This window comes from Kryptolebias marmoratus, linkage group LG1 (genome assembly GCF_001649575.2).
Source record: "Kryptolebias marmoratus isolate JLee-2015 linkage group LG1, ASM164957v2, whole genome shotgun sequence".
Taxonomy (NCBI): domain Eukaryota; kingdom Metazoa; phylum Chordata; class Actinopteri; order Cyprinodontiformes; family Rivulidae; genus Kryptolebias; species Kryptolebias marmoratus.
The window spans coordinates 30,581,459-30,596,589 of record NC_051430.1 but is presented as its reverse complement, the minus strand read 5'-3'; the positions used below and the strand labels follow the sequence as shown (position 1 = coordinate 30,596,589).

General features: G+C 47.5%; 2 protein-coding genes across 3 annotated transcripts in view; both read right to left on the bottom strand.

The window, feature by feature from the left end:
• LOC108248081 (polyunsaturated fatty acid lipoxygenase ALOX8) overlaps positions 1 to 985 on the bottom strand; it is a 9,795-nt gene extending 8,810 nt beyond the window's left edge. The window contains exon 1 of one of the 2 annotated variants that reach the window (XM_025010682.2): positions 926 to 985. The gene's annotated coding sequence lies outside the window, so the exon portion shown is untranslated. Of the gene's footprint in view, positions 1 to 291; positions 372 to 925 lie in introns of those variants that run through there. The other variant, XM_025010681.2, reaches the window with a different exon arrangement.
• Positions 986 to 5,458: 4,473 nt separating this feature from the next.
• Positions 5,459 to 14,474, bottom strand: snapc4 (small nuclear RNA activating complex, polypeptide 4). Its single transcript, XM_017436559.3, has 19 exons — positions 14,214 to 14,474; positions 13,348 to 13,461; positions 13,235 to 13,278; positions 13,024 to 13,161; positions 12,645 to 12,767; positions 12,434 to 12,571; positions 12,279 to 12,363; positions 12,045 to 12,126; positions 11,871 to 11,972; positions 11,708 to 11,780; positions 11,467 to 11,631; positions 10,798 to 10,948; positions 10,606 to 10,712; positions 10,376 to 10,470; positions 10,214 to 10,308; positions 10,052 to 10,140; positions 8,056 to 9,846; positions 6,764 to 7,969; positions 5,459 to 5,911 (listed from the first exon to the last, which is right to left on the bottom strand). The coding sequence occupies exons 2-19, from the start codon at positions 13,457 to 13,459 to the stop codon at positions 5,759 to 5,761; spliced, it is 4,749 nt and encodes a 1,582-aa protein (XP_017292048.1). The 5' UTR covers positions 13,460 to 13,461; positions 14,214 to 14,474; the 3' UTR covers positions 5,459 to 5,758.
• Between the last annotated feature and the right edge of the window lie 657 nt (positions 14,475 to 15,131).

Below are 15,131 nucleotides of genomic sequence, written 5' to 3'. Positions count from 1 at the left end.
ACAAACAGGTGAAAATGATGGCAGTGATTAAGTAGTCATGGTAATGTGGGTGTGGCATGAGAAACTGGAAAGAAACTGAACAGCAAGGAATGAGAGAAGGAGGCATGGCAGGTTACTGGGGAGGTGAAAATGACAAGACATGAACACAAACCCAAAAGACAAACACAGCAGAACAAGAACCAGAAAAACCATCAAACAAAACACCAAAACTATGACAGTAAGTTTCTCATTTTTAGTATTATTCTGTTAAACGACAAGAAAAATAAAGTTATCTATATAATAGGACTTAACCAGAGAAATGCCTGTCACCCGGTCCTCAGTGGACAAAGTCAGCTCCCACCCGCATGCTTCTCTCCCTGCAGTCGGAGGAAAAGAAACGAAGGAAAAAGGTGTGTGGTGAAGATAAGTGTGGGTGTGTGAAAGTAAATATGTGTGTAAATGTGTAATAGAAAAAGTAAAAACGTACTCTGTCTGTTTTTTAACAACCATAATATCTAGTCTTCATTGCTGGGTTTCAGGTATAAAGAAAAAAAAATATTTTAAAACTATTAGTCGTATCAAAACAACTCTTGAACCGTTAGTAGCAGAAGGTTCTGATGGTCACAGGTGTCCATTTTTGTGTGTCTACAGTGTTTTTAGAGGATATTCAACAAGTTAAACACATCCTTCACTTCAAGTTTTGAAGATTAAACTTCTCAGCTCAGATACAAAGGAAGTAATGAGTTTGGATGTGCGTACTCTGGAAGTATTTGAGCTAAAACCATCAGCCTTACAGCAGCAAGAGACACACTGAGTGAAAGAAGACAAACATACCTACGTTTTGATGTATAAACTGTACAAGAAGAGGAATGTTTTGAGACAAAAGATGAATTAGCATCAGCTAGCCTCCAAACCACAAAGATCCTTTGAAACAAACATTTCTTACCTCTGTTTTTCCGACCAAGAAGTTCCTTGAAAGACAAGAAAACAACTAATTCTCCTTTTTATACACAGTTTTGTGGGCGTGTTCTGTCAGTACCAATAGGCAGCTGTGATGGTGGCATGTTAGGTATGTGAGAAGAATAACTGCCCCTGAAACACCAACTTCCTGCTTCCCCAAGAAACTTTTCTTTCAGAACATTTGCCCCAGAAGAAGCTGGTATGACCGGAATGACGACCTTCTGCCTGTGGAGGAGAATTAAAGCTACTTTGAGGAAATACAGATGTTTAAATTATTATCCATCAAATAAATACAACAAGACAGAGAACCTGTGTGTGAATGCGAGGGAGGCAGGTGGAGCAGTGAGGCTACAAGGTCAGAGGTCAGAGGTCACAAAGGTGCAGGACTTCATCTGTCCAGGAGAACAGGGAGTGTGGTAAAGAGGTGAAGAAGAGAGTCCAGGCAGGATGGAGGAAAGTTTCAGGAGTGATCTGTGACAAAAGAGTGGCAGCAAAGGTCAAAGGTCAAAGGAAGGGTTAACAGAGCAGCCATGTTGTTTGGTTTGGAGACAGAACAGGAAGTGTCAGAGCTGAAGATGTTGAGGTTCTCCTTGGGAGGGACGAGGATGGACAGGATTAGGAATGAGGACATCAGAGGTCCAGCACAGGTTGAAGGACTGGGAGATAAAGACTGAGATGGTTTGGACATGTCCAGAGGAGGGACAGAAGGATGTTAGAGACAAAGAGGACAGATATGGATGCAGTTAGAGAGGACAGGGAGGGAGTTGGACCGAGGACAGAGGATGCAGAAGACAGACAGAGAAAAAGACTAAAATAATTCAACAACCTGAGTAATAAAACAACTGTTGTCATCTACACGAATCACAACAACAAATCAGGAAATGGGTGAAACTCCAGCTGTAGCTTCATTCTGCCCGTTTGGACGAAACTGTCTCCAAGTGGACAGTCATGTAAGGTATGTGAAATACAAAGTGTGTGTGTGTGTGTGTGTGTTAGCAGGAAGCTGTTGATATTTTTTCATATCTAAAGACAACAGAAACACCGGAGAGATCTCATCAACACGCCTTCACTCAGTTTCCTGATTCTCAGAGATGAACTCCAAGATCTGCAGAGCAAACATTTCAATAACTGAGATCAGTTAAATGTAGAGGGCTGGGGGTCCACAAATAAAAAGATTAGTTTACTTTTAAAAATATATATAATTTTTTCATTATTTAATTATTTCTTGTTCCTGTGCTGCACCACATCTTGAATTTGTTTTATTTGTCAAACACCCATCAAAGTCAGGGGGCAAGGTTTAGGCTGATCAAGTCAGGATGACTGCTCTGGTCTGAAGTGGAAGGACAGCTGCCAGGGACGGACTGGCCATTGGGAGCATCGGGACATTTCCTGGTGGCCTGGCTCGCTCAGCAATGGCCGCATACCACAGACAAACACCAGGTCACAACTGGAAGGAGGTCATGGAGACATTCATCACACTGTAAGTTAGTGAGTTTCCCCTGATGAGGCAGGAAAAGTAAATACACACCAATGTTCCTGGAAGGCAAAGTCCGGCTACAAAGGGGTTTTTTCTCTTGGTAGAAGAGTCGTCTCAACCCAATGAAAAAACCAACAACTAGAAAGGAACACTTAGTATGTGAATAAATAGCAATGGGCAGGAAAGGGGGACTAAGGAGGAAGAAAAAAGCAAAGTCTAAGGTTTATTCTGACCTCAGTAAATCTTTACATTGGTGTACCTAAAATCAATTATTCAACAATATGTTTAAATATTTTCTTAAGGTTAGTGAAGGAAAATGTGATTTCATTTCTAAAAGAAGACATGCTTAATAATTAAGCTGTTGAAACATGAGAAACAAGTATTAATCATTAATGTGTGAGGTTATTCCATCCATCCATCCATCTTCTTCCGCTTCTGAGTTCAAATGTAAATCAATTTGCTGAAGTGATGATTTCTGATAACAGTTGTGTTTTTGTTTTTAATTTTGTAAAATTGAACAAAGAAGAGCTTTTCTTTAATTAAAAAGAAAAACAGCTGGTAAAATTATGACTTCTTTACATCTATGGACAACATTGTTTTTTTTCCTGTGGAAAACAAGTTTTGTTCAAGCAAGAATGTGCTCTGTCATAAAGGTTATTGATTTATTGATTTATAACGACTTAGCATCAAATTAGCATTAGGTTAGCATCCAGTTAGCATCGTCCACTGTCTCCTGCCAGTGTACTACAGTGAGTTTCATGTACTGATGTCATGACAACGATCTGGGGGTAATTGGTTCTCACCGATCCACGTTGCCAACTCGGTTGTAATGCGCATTGTTTTGTCGGCCATGACAGTCTTTGTGATCATCAGAATCTGAATCTAAAGAGTTTACACTTGATTCCGGAGATCCAGCTGTTGGTTCAGGTTCATACTTGTATGGCTGTATATCCATTACTCCCGCAGCATTTCCTTGTATTCAAAATAAAATCTTCTTCTTTTGCTGGTGTAGATTCTCAGTCATCCAGGCCATGGTAAATTCAAAAAAAGGTTAATAAACAAAAACAACTGGACTTCTATTCTGTAGTTGAAGACGTTTCGCTTCTCATCCGAGCAGCTTTCTCAATTCAGAAATAGAGAGTGTGGAGTTGAGCTTTTAAAGCAAGCAATCCAGCTTACATCACATCTCAGCTTTAAAAGCTCAACTCCACACTCTCTATTTCTGAATTGAGAAAGCTGCTCGGATGAGAAGCGAAACGTCTTCAACTACAGAATAGAAGTCCAGTTGTTTTTGTTTTTTAACCTTTTTTGGAATTAACTACTTCTTTTATTTCAACTAATAAACGATGGGAGAGGAACCGCATTCTTGGTTCTTCAGCAATCTGAACCCATGGCACAGCGCACATCATAAACCTAGGACAGCAACTCCACACCTAAATCATCCCATTTCAGCATTTATTGACTAAAATGCTAAAAGTAATTATTTAAGAAAATCTTTTTCAAAGCTAAGATTATTTAAAGTGGAATTGAAATGTTTTGAAGCTGAGGAAGCATTATTTTGGAAAAGAAGGAAAGATTATTTTACTTGTATCTCAAAATAGTTCTCCTGCAAAACGAGAGTTAATCCATCCATCCATCCATATTCTTTAACCGCTTCTCCATTCCGGGTCGCGGGTAGCTGGTGCCTAACCCCAGCAGTCACTGTGCGAGAGGCGGGGGACACCCTGGACAGGTCGCAAGTCCATCGCAGGGCCACATATAGACAAACGAGACAAACAACCAATCACACTCTCACTCACACCTAGGGACAATTTTAGAGTCAACGAGAGTTAATAAAAACATTTAAATAATTTTTCATTTTGAAAAACCTCACACATTAACGATTAATACTTGTTTCTCATGTTTCAACAGCTTAATTATTAAGCATGTCTTCTTTTAGAAATGAAATCACATTTTCCTTCACTAACCTTAACAAAATATTTAAACAATTTGTTGAATAATTGATTTTAGGTACACCAATGTAAAGATTTACTGAGGTCAGAATAAACCTTGGACTTTGCTTTTTTCTTCTTCCTTTTTCACCTTTCCTGTCCCTTGCTATTTATTCACATACTAAAAGTTCCTTTCAGCCTCAGGCAGAGACAAGTGATCAATGTGTACTGATATAATTTTATATAGCAATGTTTTTGTTTGCCATTAAGAAGGCTTAAACTAACTTCAATATGGAGGATGTGGTGTACTCCAACGAGTTACATATTACCACTAGGGGGCAGAGCATGCCTGGGAAATATGGTATGAGATGTGTAGAAGAAGAGTATGCTGTAATAAAGGTGAAATAAAGAGACTGAATGCTGACCTAAAGCTGCAACCGGTGTTTATATAAAAACCCAACAAGACCGTTATTAACCAAGGGGCTCGGAGGTCTCGGGGGCAGTGAGTGGATTCTGGGAGGCTCCTGACACGTTCTAAAACCGACAATCCAGCTTTGATTCTAATCCCCAGTTTCACACTAATTTGCATATGTGAGACCAAGGCAGGACCTGGTTAACAAAGACCCTAATGACCATCAGAAGGGAGGAGAGGGAGAGGGTTTTACATGTGAGTTCAGCTCACATAAACGGAGCAGATTACTATAGAGTTCATGTCCAAAATGAGAACAAATGTCCACTGTAGATGTACTACCATGAATCTGAAAAAGTTGGGATGTTGTGTGAAAAGTAAATAAAAACAGAAAGAAATGAGCTGCTTCTTCTCTGCCTGATAGAGCTTTAAGCAACATTTGTGGACGGCACGGTGAACTATGTTTACAGACGATGATCTGTGGAAGTGTTCCTGAGCAGAACAGAACCAGAACCAGCCTTGATCTCTGACCTCAGAGGTTTCTACAGATTGATGATGTGATCTGTAGATGATGGAGATTCAAAGGCTTCCCAGTTTCCTGTTTAGGAATTATTATACACTTACTCTGAAATTGTTCCTCTAGTTTCAGACAGTTCCTGTCAGCCTGGTGAACTTCTGCTCAGTGTCATATAATCACACAGCTTCAACTCAGAAGTTTTATTAGAAAATAAAATAAATTTCTCCTCAGCAGCAACAACAAACATGTTTCAGAACAACGTCTCTGATTTTAAATTGAGTCTTTGAACGCACCACGGCACTCCACGCTCTCCTGCTCCCACTTCTAAACGTAAACTCGCTGTTTTTAAACACAACAGATGAAACCGACTTCAGGTCCGTCTCATCTACAGAACAAACAGAAATTTGTGGTTCTTTAACGTCACAGAAACAAAGAATGCTGTTTCAGCTTTTTCCCATCTTAGACTCCACGTGGAAGAGTTTTATTTATTGTTGTGTGGAAGTCTGATGATCTGGTCGGGTTTCCACGGGTTGGTTCTGTGGAACCTGCTGTGGGTCTGCGGCGGGCCTGCAGGTGACGCTGATGCCTGCGAAGTGATTGGCCGGAGCTGCAGAGTCATCAAACAGCATCAAAGATCTCTGCAGGTGAAAGAACATCAGGTCAGTTTGTTGGTTCTGATCAGTTCCACCCACTGGACCCAGACAGAACCAGCTTATCTCTACGAACAGATGTCAGGGTTTCTGATCGGTTCTGTTTGGACTGTTCTAACATCACAAACAGCAAAATATTAGTTTCCAGCTGGTGACGCGTTCTGTTCTGGGATCAGATGACTCACAGGCATCATTTCACCTCAGTTCACTGAACACTTTGTCAGATTTTACTGGAGTTTGTATATTAATTATATTCTAAACCTAAATTTAGTGTCCATTTGATGTTCATGAAGAATATGCATTTGTTTTATGGCAGCAACATGTCTGTTTACAGATGTTCCAGATGTTCTCCTCTGAGCAGCATCTCCATCAGTCTGTAAACATCTGGACCTGATGTTGTCCCATTCTGTCTGTTTAACAGTCCTGGATGGGAGCAGATGTTGTTCTAAAACCTGGACTAATGCACCCCCATACCATCAGAGAGGCAGGCTGGACCTCAGAACAGTTCTCTTCTTTGGTCCAGAGGAGACAGACCTGCTTTTATTCTGAAATTATTCCTCTAGTTTCAGACAGTTCCTGTCAGCCTGGTGAACCTCTGCCCATCTTTACGTCTCCCCTCCTCTGACTGACCTGCTGAGAATTAACCTCATCAGTCACTAAAAGCTCCTCCAGATGTTTCTGACTTTTACAGCCTTTTGTTGCTCCTGGAAGAAAGTTTTAGTGATGTTGATGCCATTTTGTTTATTTTTTTACATTTTACAGTGTTTCATCTCAGAACTATGGTTGTTGGTACCACTTTTTATTAAAAGTTACAAACTATAAAGACTGACTCTGACTTACTTCAGTTCTCCTTCGTCTTCCTCTCTCTTTGATTTTTTTCAGAGGCTCTTCCTCTTCATCTTCCTCCTCTTCCTCCTGATTGGTTTGATGTGATGGCTTCTCCTTTGTGATTGGCTCCACGGTGGCCAGGAGGGCGGGGACAGTGAAGCAGGACAGGAAGCGTGCCTTTAGCAGCTGGTAGGCGGGGTTAGAGGAGAAACGCTCAGCCACCAGCTGACGCACCGCCTTCACCTGCTCCTCCTCCTCCTCCTCTTCCTGCTGGTCTGAGCTGGCAGGTGGATCCGGGTGGCCTTCAGCTGGTCTCAGGTCTGATGTGGAGTCCGGCAGGTCTGGGGGAAGGTGGGCGGAGTCAGGGTCGGTCTGGGAGCTGCTCAGCAGCTGCAGAGACGACTTTGTCAGAGTGTTTTTGGCCTCAAGCAGCGCACTGAGCGTGCTCAGAGAGCTAACAAACGGGGGCAGGTAGGGGAGGGCCAACCTTGCTCCAGGTACAGCCACGCCTCCTCGCCCACTCAGCCAATCACGCACCACCTCTGGGGGCTCCAGGGACAGTAGGGCGGGGTTGAAGTGCAGCCCCTCCTTCCTGAGGGGAGGAGCCTTGGGTGAGTCTACTCTGATCACACTCCTATAAGGCAGGACCACTTTAGCAGGAGGCCGGTGGGAGGAGCTACTCTTCAGGTCATGTGACAGAACAATGGCTGGGGGGAGGGGCTTGGATTGACATGTGGGTGGGGCAGGATTTGGGGAATTTACAGACACAGAGACTGGTTTCACTCCAACAAACCGCAAGCTTTCAGCGGTGGGAGGGGGCGGAGCCACTGGAGCTGGGAGGGGGGCGCTCGCTAAAAACGCCAGCTGCCCATGTTGAGGCGGAGCCACTGGAGCTGGGAGGGGGGCGCTCGGTGAAAACGCCAGCTGCCCATGTTGAGGCGGGGCCACTGGAGATGGGAGGGGGGCGCTCGGTGAAAACGCCAGCTGCCCATGTTGAGGCGGGGCCACTGGAGATGAGAGGGGGGCGCTCGGTGAAAACGCCAGCTGCCCATGTTGAGGCGGGGCCACTGGAACAAGCCCAGAAGGGGTCATGACCCACATGGGCTGACTGGAAGGTAAAAACCACCCAGCCGCCTGAGTCAGGGGAAGAGCCTGAGCATTGATGGCGTCCTTTGAGGCGGACCTGGGGACCCGTTTCTTCTTCTTCTTTGCTGCAGTCTGGAAAGAATCAAGAAACAAGTCAGGCTGAATTCTCAACCAATCAGAGCTTAGAATGAGTCCACCTGTACCTGAGCCCGTCTCACCTGGGCCTCCTCGGCTTCTCTGATCTTCAGGCTCGGCTTGCGAATCCGCTTCCTCTCTTGAGTCACATCTGAACAGGCTCCGCTCACCTCCTGTTGCTTCTCTTCCTCCTTCTTCCTTTTTCTGCCTCCAGACTTACATTTAGACATATTTTTGGGGGTAGGGTCAGGATGTTTGGGGGTGGGGCCAGTATTATGAGTGATGTGGTCTCTAGGGGCCAGTGTGGAGGGGAGGAGTGGAGGTTTACTGGTTACTGTGGAGGTGGGCGGAGCTAAAGTGAGGCTTTCAGCAGAGGAAGGACAAGATGAGACAGGAGGAGGAGGAAGAGGTGGAGTTATAGATAAGAGAGAGGAAGGAAGAGGAAAACATCTGACAGTCTGGCTGCTCTGATCCGTTTCTGAAGAAGAAACCACACCTGGACCCACCTTCCTGCTCTGACTCCTGCAGGTGGCCTCCTCCTCCCTCCTTGTGGAGCTGGGAGTAATGGCTGTGGGCAGAACAGCGTGGGTACTGGACACAGTAGGGCTAACAGAAACAGAGGGAGGGGGCGGGGCTAAAGGGATGAGAGGGGACGTGGAGTTTGGCAGCACAGTGGGGCCAACAGAAACAGAGGGAGGGGGCGGGGCTAAAGGGATGAGAGGGGACATGGAGTTTGGCAGCACTGAGACCACAGAGAAAGGAGGTACCGGAGGAGCTCTGATTTTCAGTGCACGAGGAGGTGCAACCTGAATGGAAGCAACAGTGGGCTGAGAGACAGAAGGAGGAAGGAGGACATGGTGAGGAGACACCTGAGGCGTCCTGGCAGGAGATACCTGAAGGAGGCGGGGCTGGCTCAGAGGAGGCAGGCTGGGTTTCTCCTGCTGCGCCTCCTGAAGCTGCTGCCTCCCCGTTGCCTTCCTCTGCTGACGGAGTCCTGTGACGCTGCCCGGATCCTTCTTCCTGCTTGATGAGGCTGTAGGGGGCGGAGCCTGCAGCACCACCTTGTTCTTCCTCTTCTCGATCATGTCTCTACAGCCGATGATGTCCACGTTCATGGCCTGGAGGAGCAGCAGGAAGATGGAGGAGGTGGAAACGCCACTCACCTCCGCTCGCTCTCTCAGGACGTCTACAGCCGTCTGCCGTCTGTTCTCCGCGATCAGCAGGTTTCCGATCCATGGCGTGACCGCGGCCTGCAGCTCGTAGTCCAACCCCCTGTTCGTGACCCGGGTCAGGGGGTTCAGCGGTCCTCCTTTAGGTCGGGGGTTGGGCTTGTTGAACTTCTGCTCCATGAGGCTTAGGTAGACTCGCAGCTGGTCGCGGGACGCCATCATCATGGCAGCGCTGCTGTGGCGCTCCTCCCACCGCAACTCTCTGGGAGGAGCTCCGACGATGACGGAGCGCCCGGACTTTCCCACGATGGTGGAGCGGACGGCTTTATTGTCCTGAGGGTCGGAGGATGACGGCAGCATCACCGGGAGAAACTTCAGGGAGGAGACGGTCTGAGTTTTCTCTGCTGGGATCCACTCCTGCATGGGGGGGATCACGTACTCCTCCTCCTCCTCCTCCACAGTCTGCGCCACCTTCCTCTCTTTCTTCTTTGTGTCTTCATCACTGTCCATGTACTGCACCTCCACATTCTCCTCTTCCTCCTCCTCCTCCTCCTCCTCTTCCTCCTCCTCCTCTTCCTCCTCCGTTTTGATTTTCACTGTTTGTCTCTTGACTCTTCTTCTGGCTGAAGCTGCCACCTTCGTCTCCTTCCTGTCTCTTCCTCGTTTTGCTCCTCTTCTTCGTGGCCTTTTCCTTTTCTTTGGCGTCTGTCAGAGAGACAGAAGAAAAAAAAAAATCACATCATCAGTTTGTTTTATTCCTGGAAACTGTTTTAAAAACTTTACCTGAGGAATATCAGGAAGAAATCATCTGATTAATCGTCTACAACTGCTTAACATTTTGGAGTCAACACAATTCAAGATGGCCACCACAGCTAATGGAGCCAGCCTGACGTATCACAGGTGAGCGCACCTTAGGAGGTTGTGTCAGTTTCCTCCATTCTCTCATGCACTGACAGTCCAAACGATGAGGAATCTCTGCAGCAATCTTTGCCCAGCGACCTGAAATGCACCAGCATCAATGAGGTCAAAGGTCAAAGGTCAGCTTCACTGTTGGGAAAACACCAACGCTCACCAACTCCGTGTTTCTCCACCAACGCCTTCAGCAGCTCCGTCTCCTGCTTGTTGAAAGGTCCTCGCTTCAAGCCCTTCCTCAGACAGTCCACATACCTGCGGACAAACAAACGTTTACTGAGGATCCAACTACCAGAGACGCTGCCGTCCTCTCCCGTCTCACCTGTCCCTGCAGCTGCTGTCGGTGCGTCCAGGAACCTCCAACCGGACCTTCCACCAGCACTTATCTCCATGACGAGACACGGCCCGCAGCAGGAGCTGAAGGACAAACGGACAGGAGGACAGACGGGAGGACAAATGATCCGTAATCTGAGACTGCTAAACATCAGTTTGATCAGATGAGAGACAAGGAACAGATCTGTGTCCCCTCTCAGAGGACAGACGGACACATACCTGGTCCTCCTCTTTGGTCCACAGGCCCTTCTTCAAGTTGGGGTCCAGAACCTGGTTCCACCTGTAGATGAGCTGAGCCGGATCACGGCCCTCCATGAAGTAGCTTACTGAGAGCAGAGAAACACGACTGATCAGGGACAGAGAGGGACAGGTGGACAGGAGGTGGATGTCACAGCGTGGTGATGTCATTACTCTGCGTGTAGGGGATAAAGTTTCCGATCCTCATCTTGTCCACGAGTTCTCTGAGCTGAGAGTCTTCTTCTGGAGTCCAGGTGCCGTGTTTCAGAGAGTCTGAGACGAAACGTTGGAACATCTGAAGACACATGAAGGCCGTCCTCCCCGTCTGAGAGAGGGACGGGTCAGAGAGAGAGACGGGTCAGAGAGAGGGACAGGTCTGAGAGAGGGACAGGTCAAAGAGAGAGACAGGTCAGAGAGCGGGACGGGTCAGAGAGAGAGACGGGTCAGAGAGTGGGACGGGTCAGAGAGAGAGGGACAGGTAAGAGAGAGACGGGTCAGAGAGTGGGACGGGTCAGAGAGTGGGACAGGTAAGAGAGAGACGGGTCAGAGAGAGGGACGGGTCAGAGAGCGGGACGGGTCTGAGAGCGGAACGGGTCTGAGAGCGGGACGGGTCAGAGAGAGAGACGGGTTAGAGAGAGGGACACTAGGCCAGAGAAACATTTCAGAGAAAGAGAGACAAGTCAGGAAGAGACACAGTCAGAGAGATAGAGACACACTAAGACAAAGAGACGGGTCAGAGAGAGACTGATGGGACAGCGAGAGGGATGGGTCAGAGAGAGGGACAGATCAAGGAGAGGGAAACGGGAGACACAGAGACAGGAGACATCCCCGTCTTGTCCTCACCCCCAGGTCCTCAGCGATGCTGTCCCAGTGTCTCTCTCCGTGTCTCCTGCTGACCTCCTTCAGCTCCTGCACCTCCTCTTTGCTCCACTTCGTCTTGTTGATGGACGGATGCAGGAAATTCCTCCAGAACAGACGGATGTCCTCCGCGTCCTTCGTCCCTTCAAACTGAGGAAGAGGAGCAGGTCTCAGCCGTCTCTTCATCTGTTGGACAACCGGTCCACTGATTGATTTTCTTACTTACATCAATATTAGAGATTTTCTGCCAGTCGTGTTCTTCATATCGATCACCGATAAGCTCCTCCTCCTTCTTCTGCCTGACCAATCAGAGGGCAGAATCAGACAGGTGTGTTTCTAAACACGTTTTATGGATCAGTTCAGAGCATCAGCTGGTTTCTCTCAGTCACCTGAGCAGGTCCATCTCTGTCTCCAAGCTGTCTATCTGCTCTCTGAGCTGCTGTCTGTCTGCTTCACTCGCTGAGGACAACTTCTGAGTCAGGTAGTCCACCCTGAGAGGGACAGACAGGACAATCAAGACACCCTGACAACAAAGCCCAGAGTACGAGGACAGGTGTTGTTACCTGGACAGTTTGGGCTGGATGAGTCTCTTCAGACCGTCTCGGGTCACTGCGTGGATCAACAGAGTCTTCTGCCAGCTCTCCCCTGAACAAACAGAACTCTGGGGTCAGTGAATGCTCAGAACAGTAGCTAAAAGCTAAAATAAATCTAGTTTAAAAGCTAAAACAGAGCAAGTAGCTGAAGCTGATTTAACATAATGAGCAGAACATTCATCAAAACCGGGTTTTTGTTCCTACATCGTTTTATTCTGAGCTTCTTGTCGTCCGGACATCCTGCCATCCTCTGAGCCTTCAGCCTGGCCTCCGGATTGGCTGGAGGACCCTGGACACAAGCACACGAAATGTCTCACTGGTCAACACTGTGTGTGTGTGTGAGTGTGTGTGAGTCTCACCAGTCCTGTTAGTTTGTCCTTAAAGTACGGTTTCAGGAAGCTTCCCAGAAACATCTTGGTTGGATGTTTAAGGGACGAGGTGGGACGGTCTCTGGAAGGCTCTTTGTCCGGTCCAAAAATCTGAGACGTGACGTCCCTCTAAAGACACACATGTCTCCCATCAGTCACATGCTGTCGGGGTGTGTGTCTATAGGTGTGTGTCCGTGCTCACCTGCTGTCTCTGATTGTGTATCAGGAGTGTCTCCAGGTGGTCCAGCGTCTCCTGAACAACCTGCTGGTAGACCAGGTTCAACTGGAGACAGGAGTCCACGGACTCAGACAGGCCGAGGTCACTCTGCAGACAAAACACAGTGTGAGAGACGGCACCTGCATCAAACACACACCTGCATCAAACAAACACCTGAGGGGAGCAAACACACACCTGCATTAAACACACACCTGCATAACACACACACACCTGAGGGGAGCAAACACACACCTGCATCAAACACACACCTGACGGGAGCAAACACACACCTGACAGGAGCAAACACACACCTGAGGGGAGCAAACACACACCTGCATCAAACACACACCTGACAGGTACTGACCTCGTCACTGGAGCTGCTGCTGTCGTTGCTGGACACACTAATTGGACTGTGCTGTCCCAGCCTGTCCTCCAGGTTCTGGATTGCCGTCTGGACCTTCTCCTTCTGGGCCAACAGGTGGGCTGCAGACTGAACACACACCTACACACACACACACAGAGTTGTGTCTCTGTGGGGACTCTCATCCTCAGCATTAACTGGTCCTCGTCCTTACCTGTCCCAGCTCATCCTGCTCGTCCTCACTGTCTGAGCCATCATCTGATGAAAGAGACACAAAGTGAGACACAAACAGACACAACAGAGACAGACAGAAGGACAGACAGGTACCTGTCTCACTGCTCAGCAGGTCCAGTTCATTCTGAGTCACAGAGAGACTCTGTTCCAACTCGTCCACTTGTCTCTGGATCCTGTCCCTCTCAGCTGACAGGGACACAGACATGTCTGTGGACAGACAGATTATGGTTCAGACACGGGTCAGAGACAGACAGGTCAGAGGACAGAGGCAGGCAGGTCAGAGGACAGAGACAGTCAGGTCAGAGGACAGAGACAGGCAGGTCAGAGGACAGAGACAGGCAGGTCAGGGTTCAGACATGGGTCAGAGGCAGGCAGGTCGAGGACAGAGACAGACAGGTCAGAGGACAGAGACAGACAGGTCAGAGTACAAAGGCAGGCAGGTCAGAGGACAGAGGCAGGCAGGTCAGAGGACAGAGATAGACAGGTCAGAAGATGGAGACAGAGATGTCTGTGGACAGAGACAGGCAGGTCAGAGGACAGAGACAGACAGGTCAGGGTTTAGACACAGGTCAGAGGTCAGATATGTCAGAGGACAGGGACAGGCAGGTTCTGGTAATATTCTGTGTTTGATAAAAAGTCTCAGCTTCCTTCACAGTGAAGGGGGACAGATGGGACAGATGAGGACAGAAATAACTTAAATGAGTTTGGGACGGGCTGTTTTTAATATGTTTTTGTGAAATTAGAGAGACTGAAGTCTAATAAACAGAAATAAATTAATATTCAGGCTAAATTAAAATGATTCTGTATCAGTTGTGCACATAAATATAGTAGTACTACAGTTCATGGTACTAATACCAACACTTTCACTGCTCTGGACAGTTGTTACTGTAGTATTGTACAGTTTATTAGTTTTTATTTGTATTTTTGTTCCTCAGCTCTTGAACCTGAACATGTCCTACCTGCAGCAGCTCGCGCCTCTTCACCTGTTCGTCTCAAACCAACGCAGCTCTGACGTTAGCACATTACCCGGCAGGCTGTGCGGCAGGCGACACATTCCCGTAACGTTTCCACCTTCCAGCTCGGTTCGACGGCTCCAGAACCACCAGAACCGGGTTTTACTCTTCGGTCCGTCTCCTTGAAGCTTCACGGTGTAAAACACAAAACAAAACAAAGTGCGACCCGCTGTCCAGAGCTTCGTCTGTTTCTGCCTCAGGAGTCGTTTCCGGGTAGGTTCCAAAAAAAAAAACTTTATTAGAAACACGGCGCGATCACAGCAGCGGGTCTGCATCATTTATTCGCCGGCGTACGCACCGGCGCGCCGATCTCGTTCAGTCTAAAACAGCTCCAACAGCAGATGTTCCGCTCAGGTCCAACAGAACAGCGGGACTGGAACAGAACAGGGTCGGTTCTGTGATCAGGGAGTGTCTTAAACAAATCAACGAAGTTCAGCAGACTTTATTGATTTATTTAAGCGTCCTCCCTCGCTGCTCTTCATCACTTCCAGCCGAGTCACACGCCGGTGATAAGAAAGGAGCGGAGCCAGTAAGAGCTCCTGAAACTGTTCTCAGGTGAATCATGTTAAAACTTCCTGAGGTTTGTTTAATTTTTCTGAAGATGGTGCACCATTACTACAAGTTATTAATTATTTATCAGAAAAACAGCTCTAATTATTTCAGTTCAAGTGTCATTTTTTAGCTTATCTCACTCTTGTACATAACTTCTTTTATCCATCCATCCATTCTCTTCCGCTTATCCGGGGTCGGGTCGCGGGGGCAGCAGCCTAAGCAGGGAGACCCAGACTTCCCTCTCCCCAGCCACTTGGGCCAGCTCCTCCGGGGGAATCCCAAGGCGTTCCCAGGCCAGCAGAGAAACATAGT

What these genes read in the sequence shown, in the direction of transcription:
- snapc4 (XM_017436559.3), bottom strand. Translation starts at nt 13,459, where the DNA reads ATGTCTGTGTCCCTGTCAGCTGAGAGGGACAGGATCCAGAGACAAGTG. An exon ending in GCATCGCTGAGGACCTGGGG is followed by an intron (nt 10,949 to 11,466) that starts GTGAGGACAAGA and finishes TCCCTCTCTCAG; the next exon opens with ACGGGGAGGACGGCCTTCAT. An exon ending in GAAGACGAAGGAGAACTGAA is followed by an intron (nt 5,912 to 6,763) that starts GTAAGTCAGAGT and finishes TTTCACCTGCAG; the next exon opens with AGATCTTTGATGCTGTTTGA.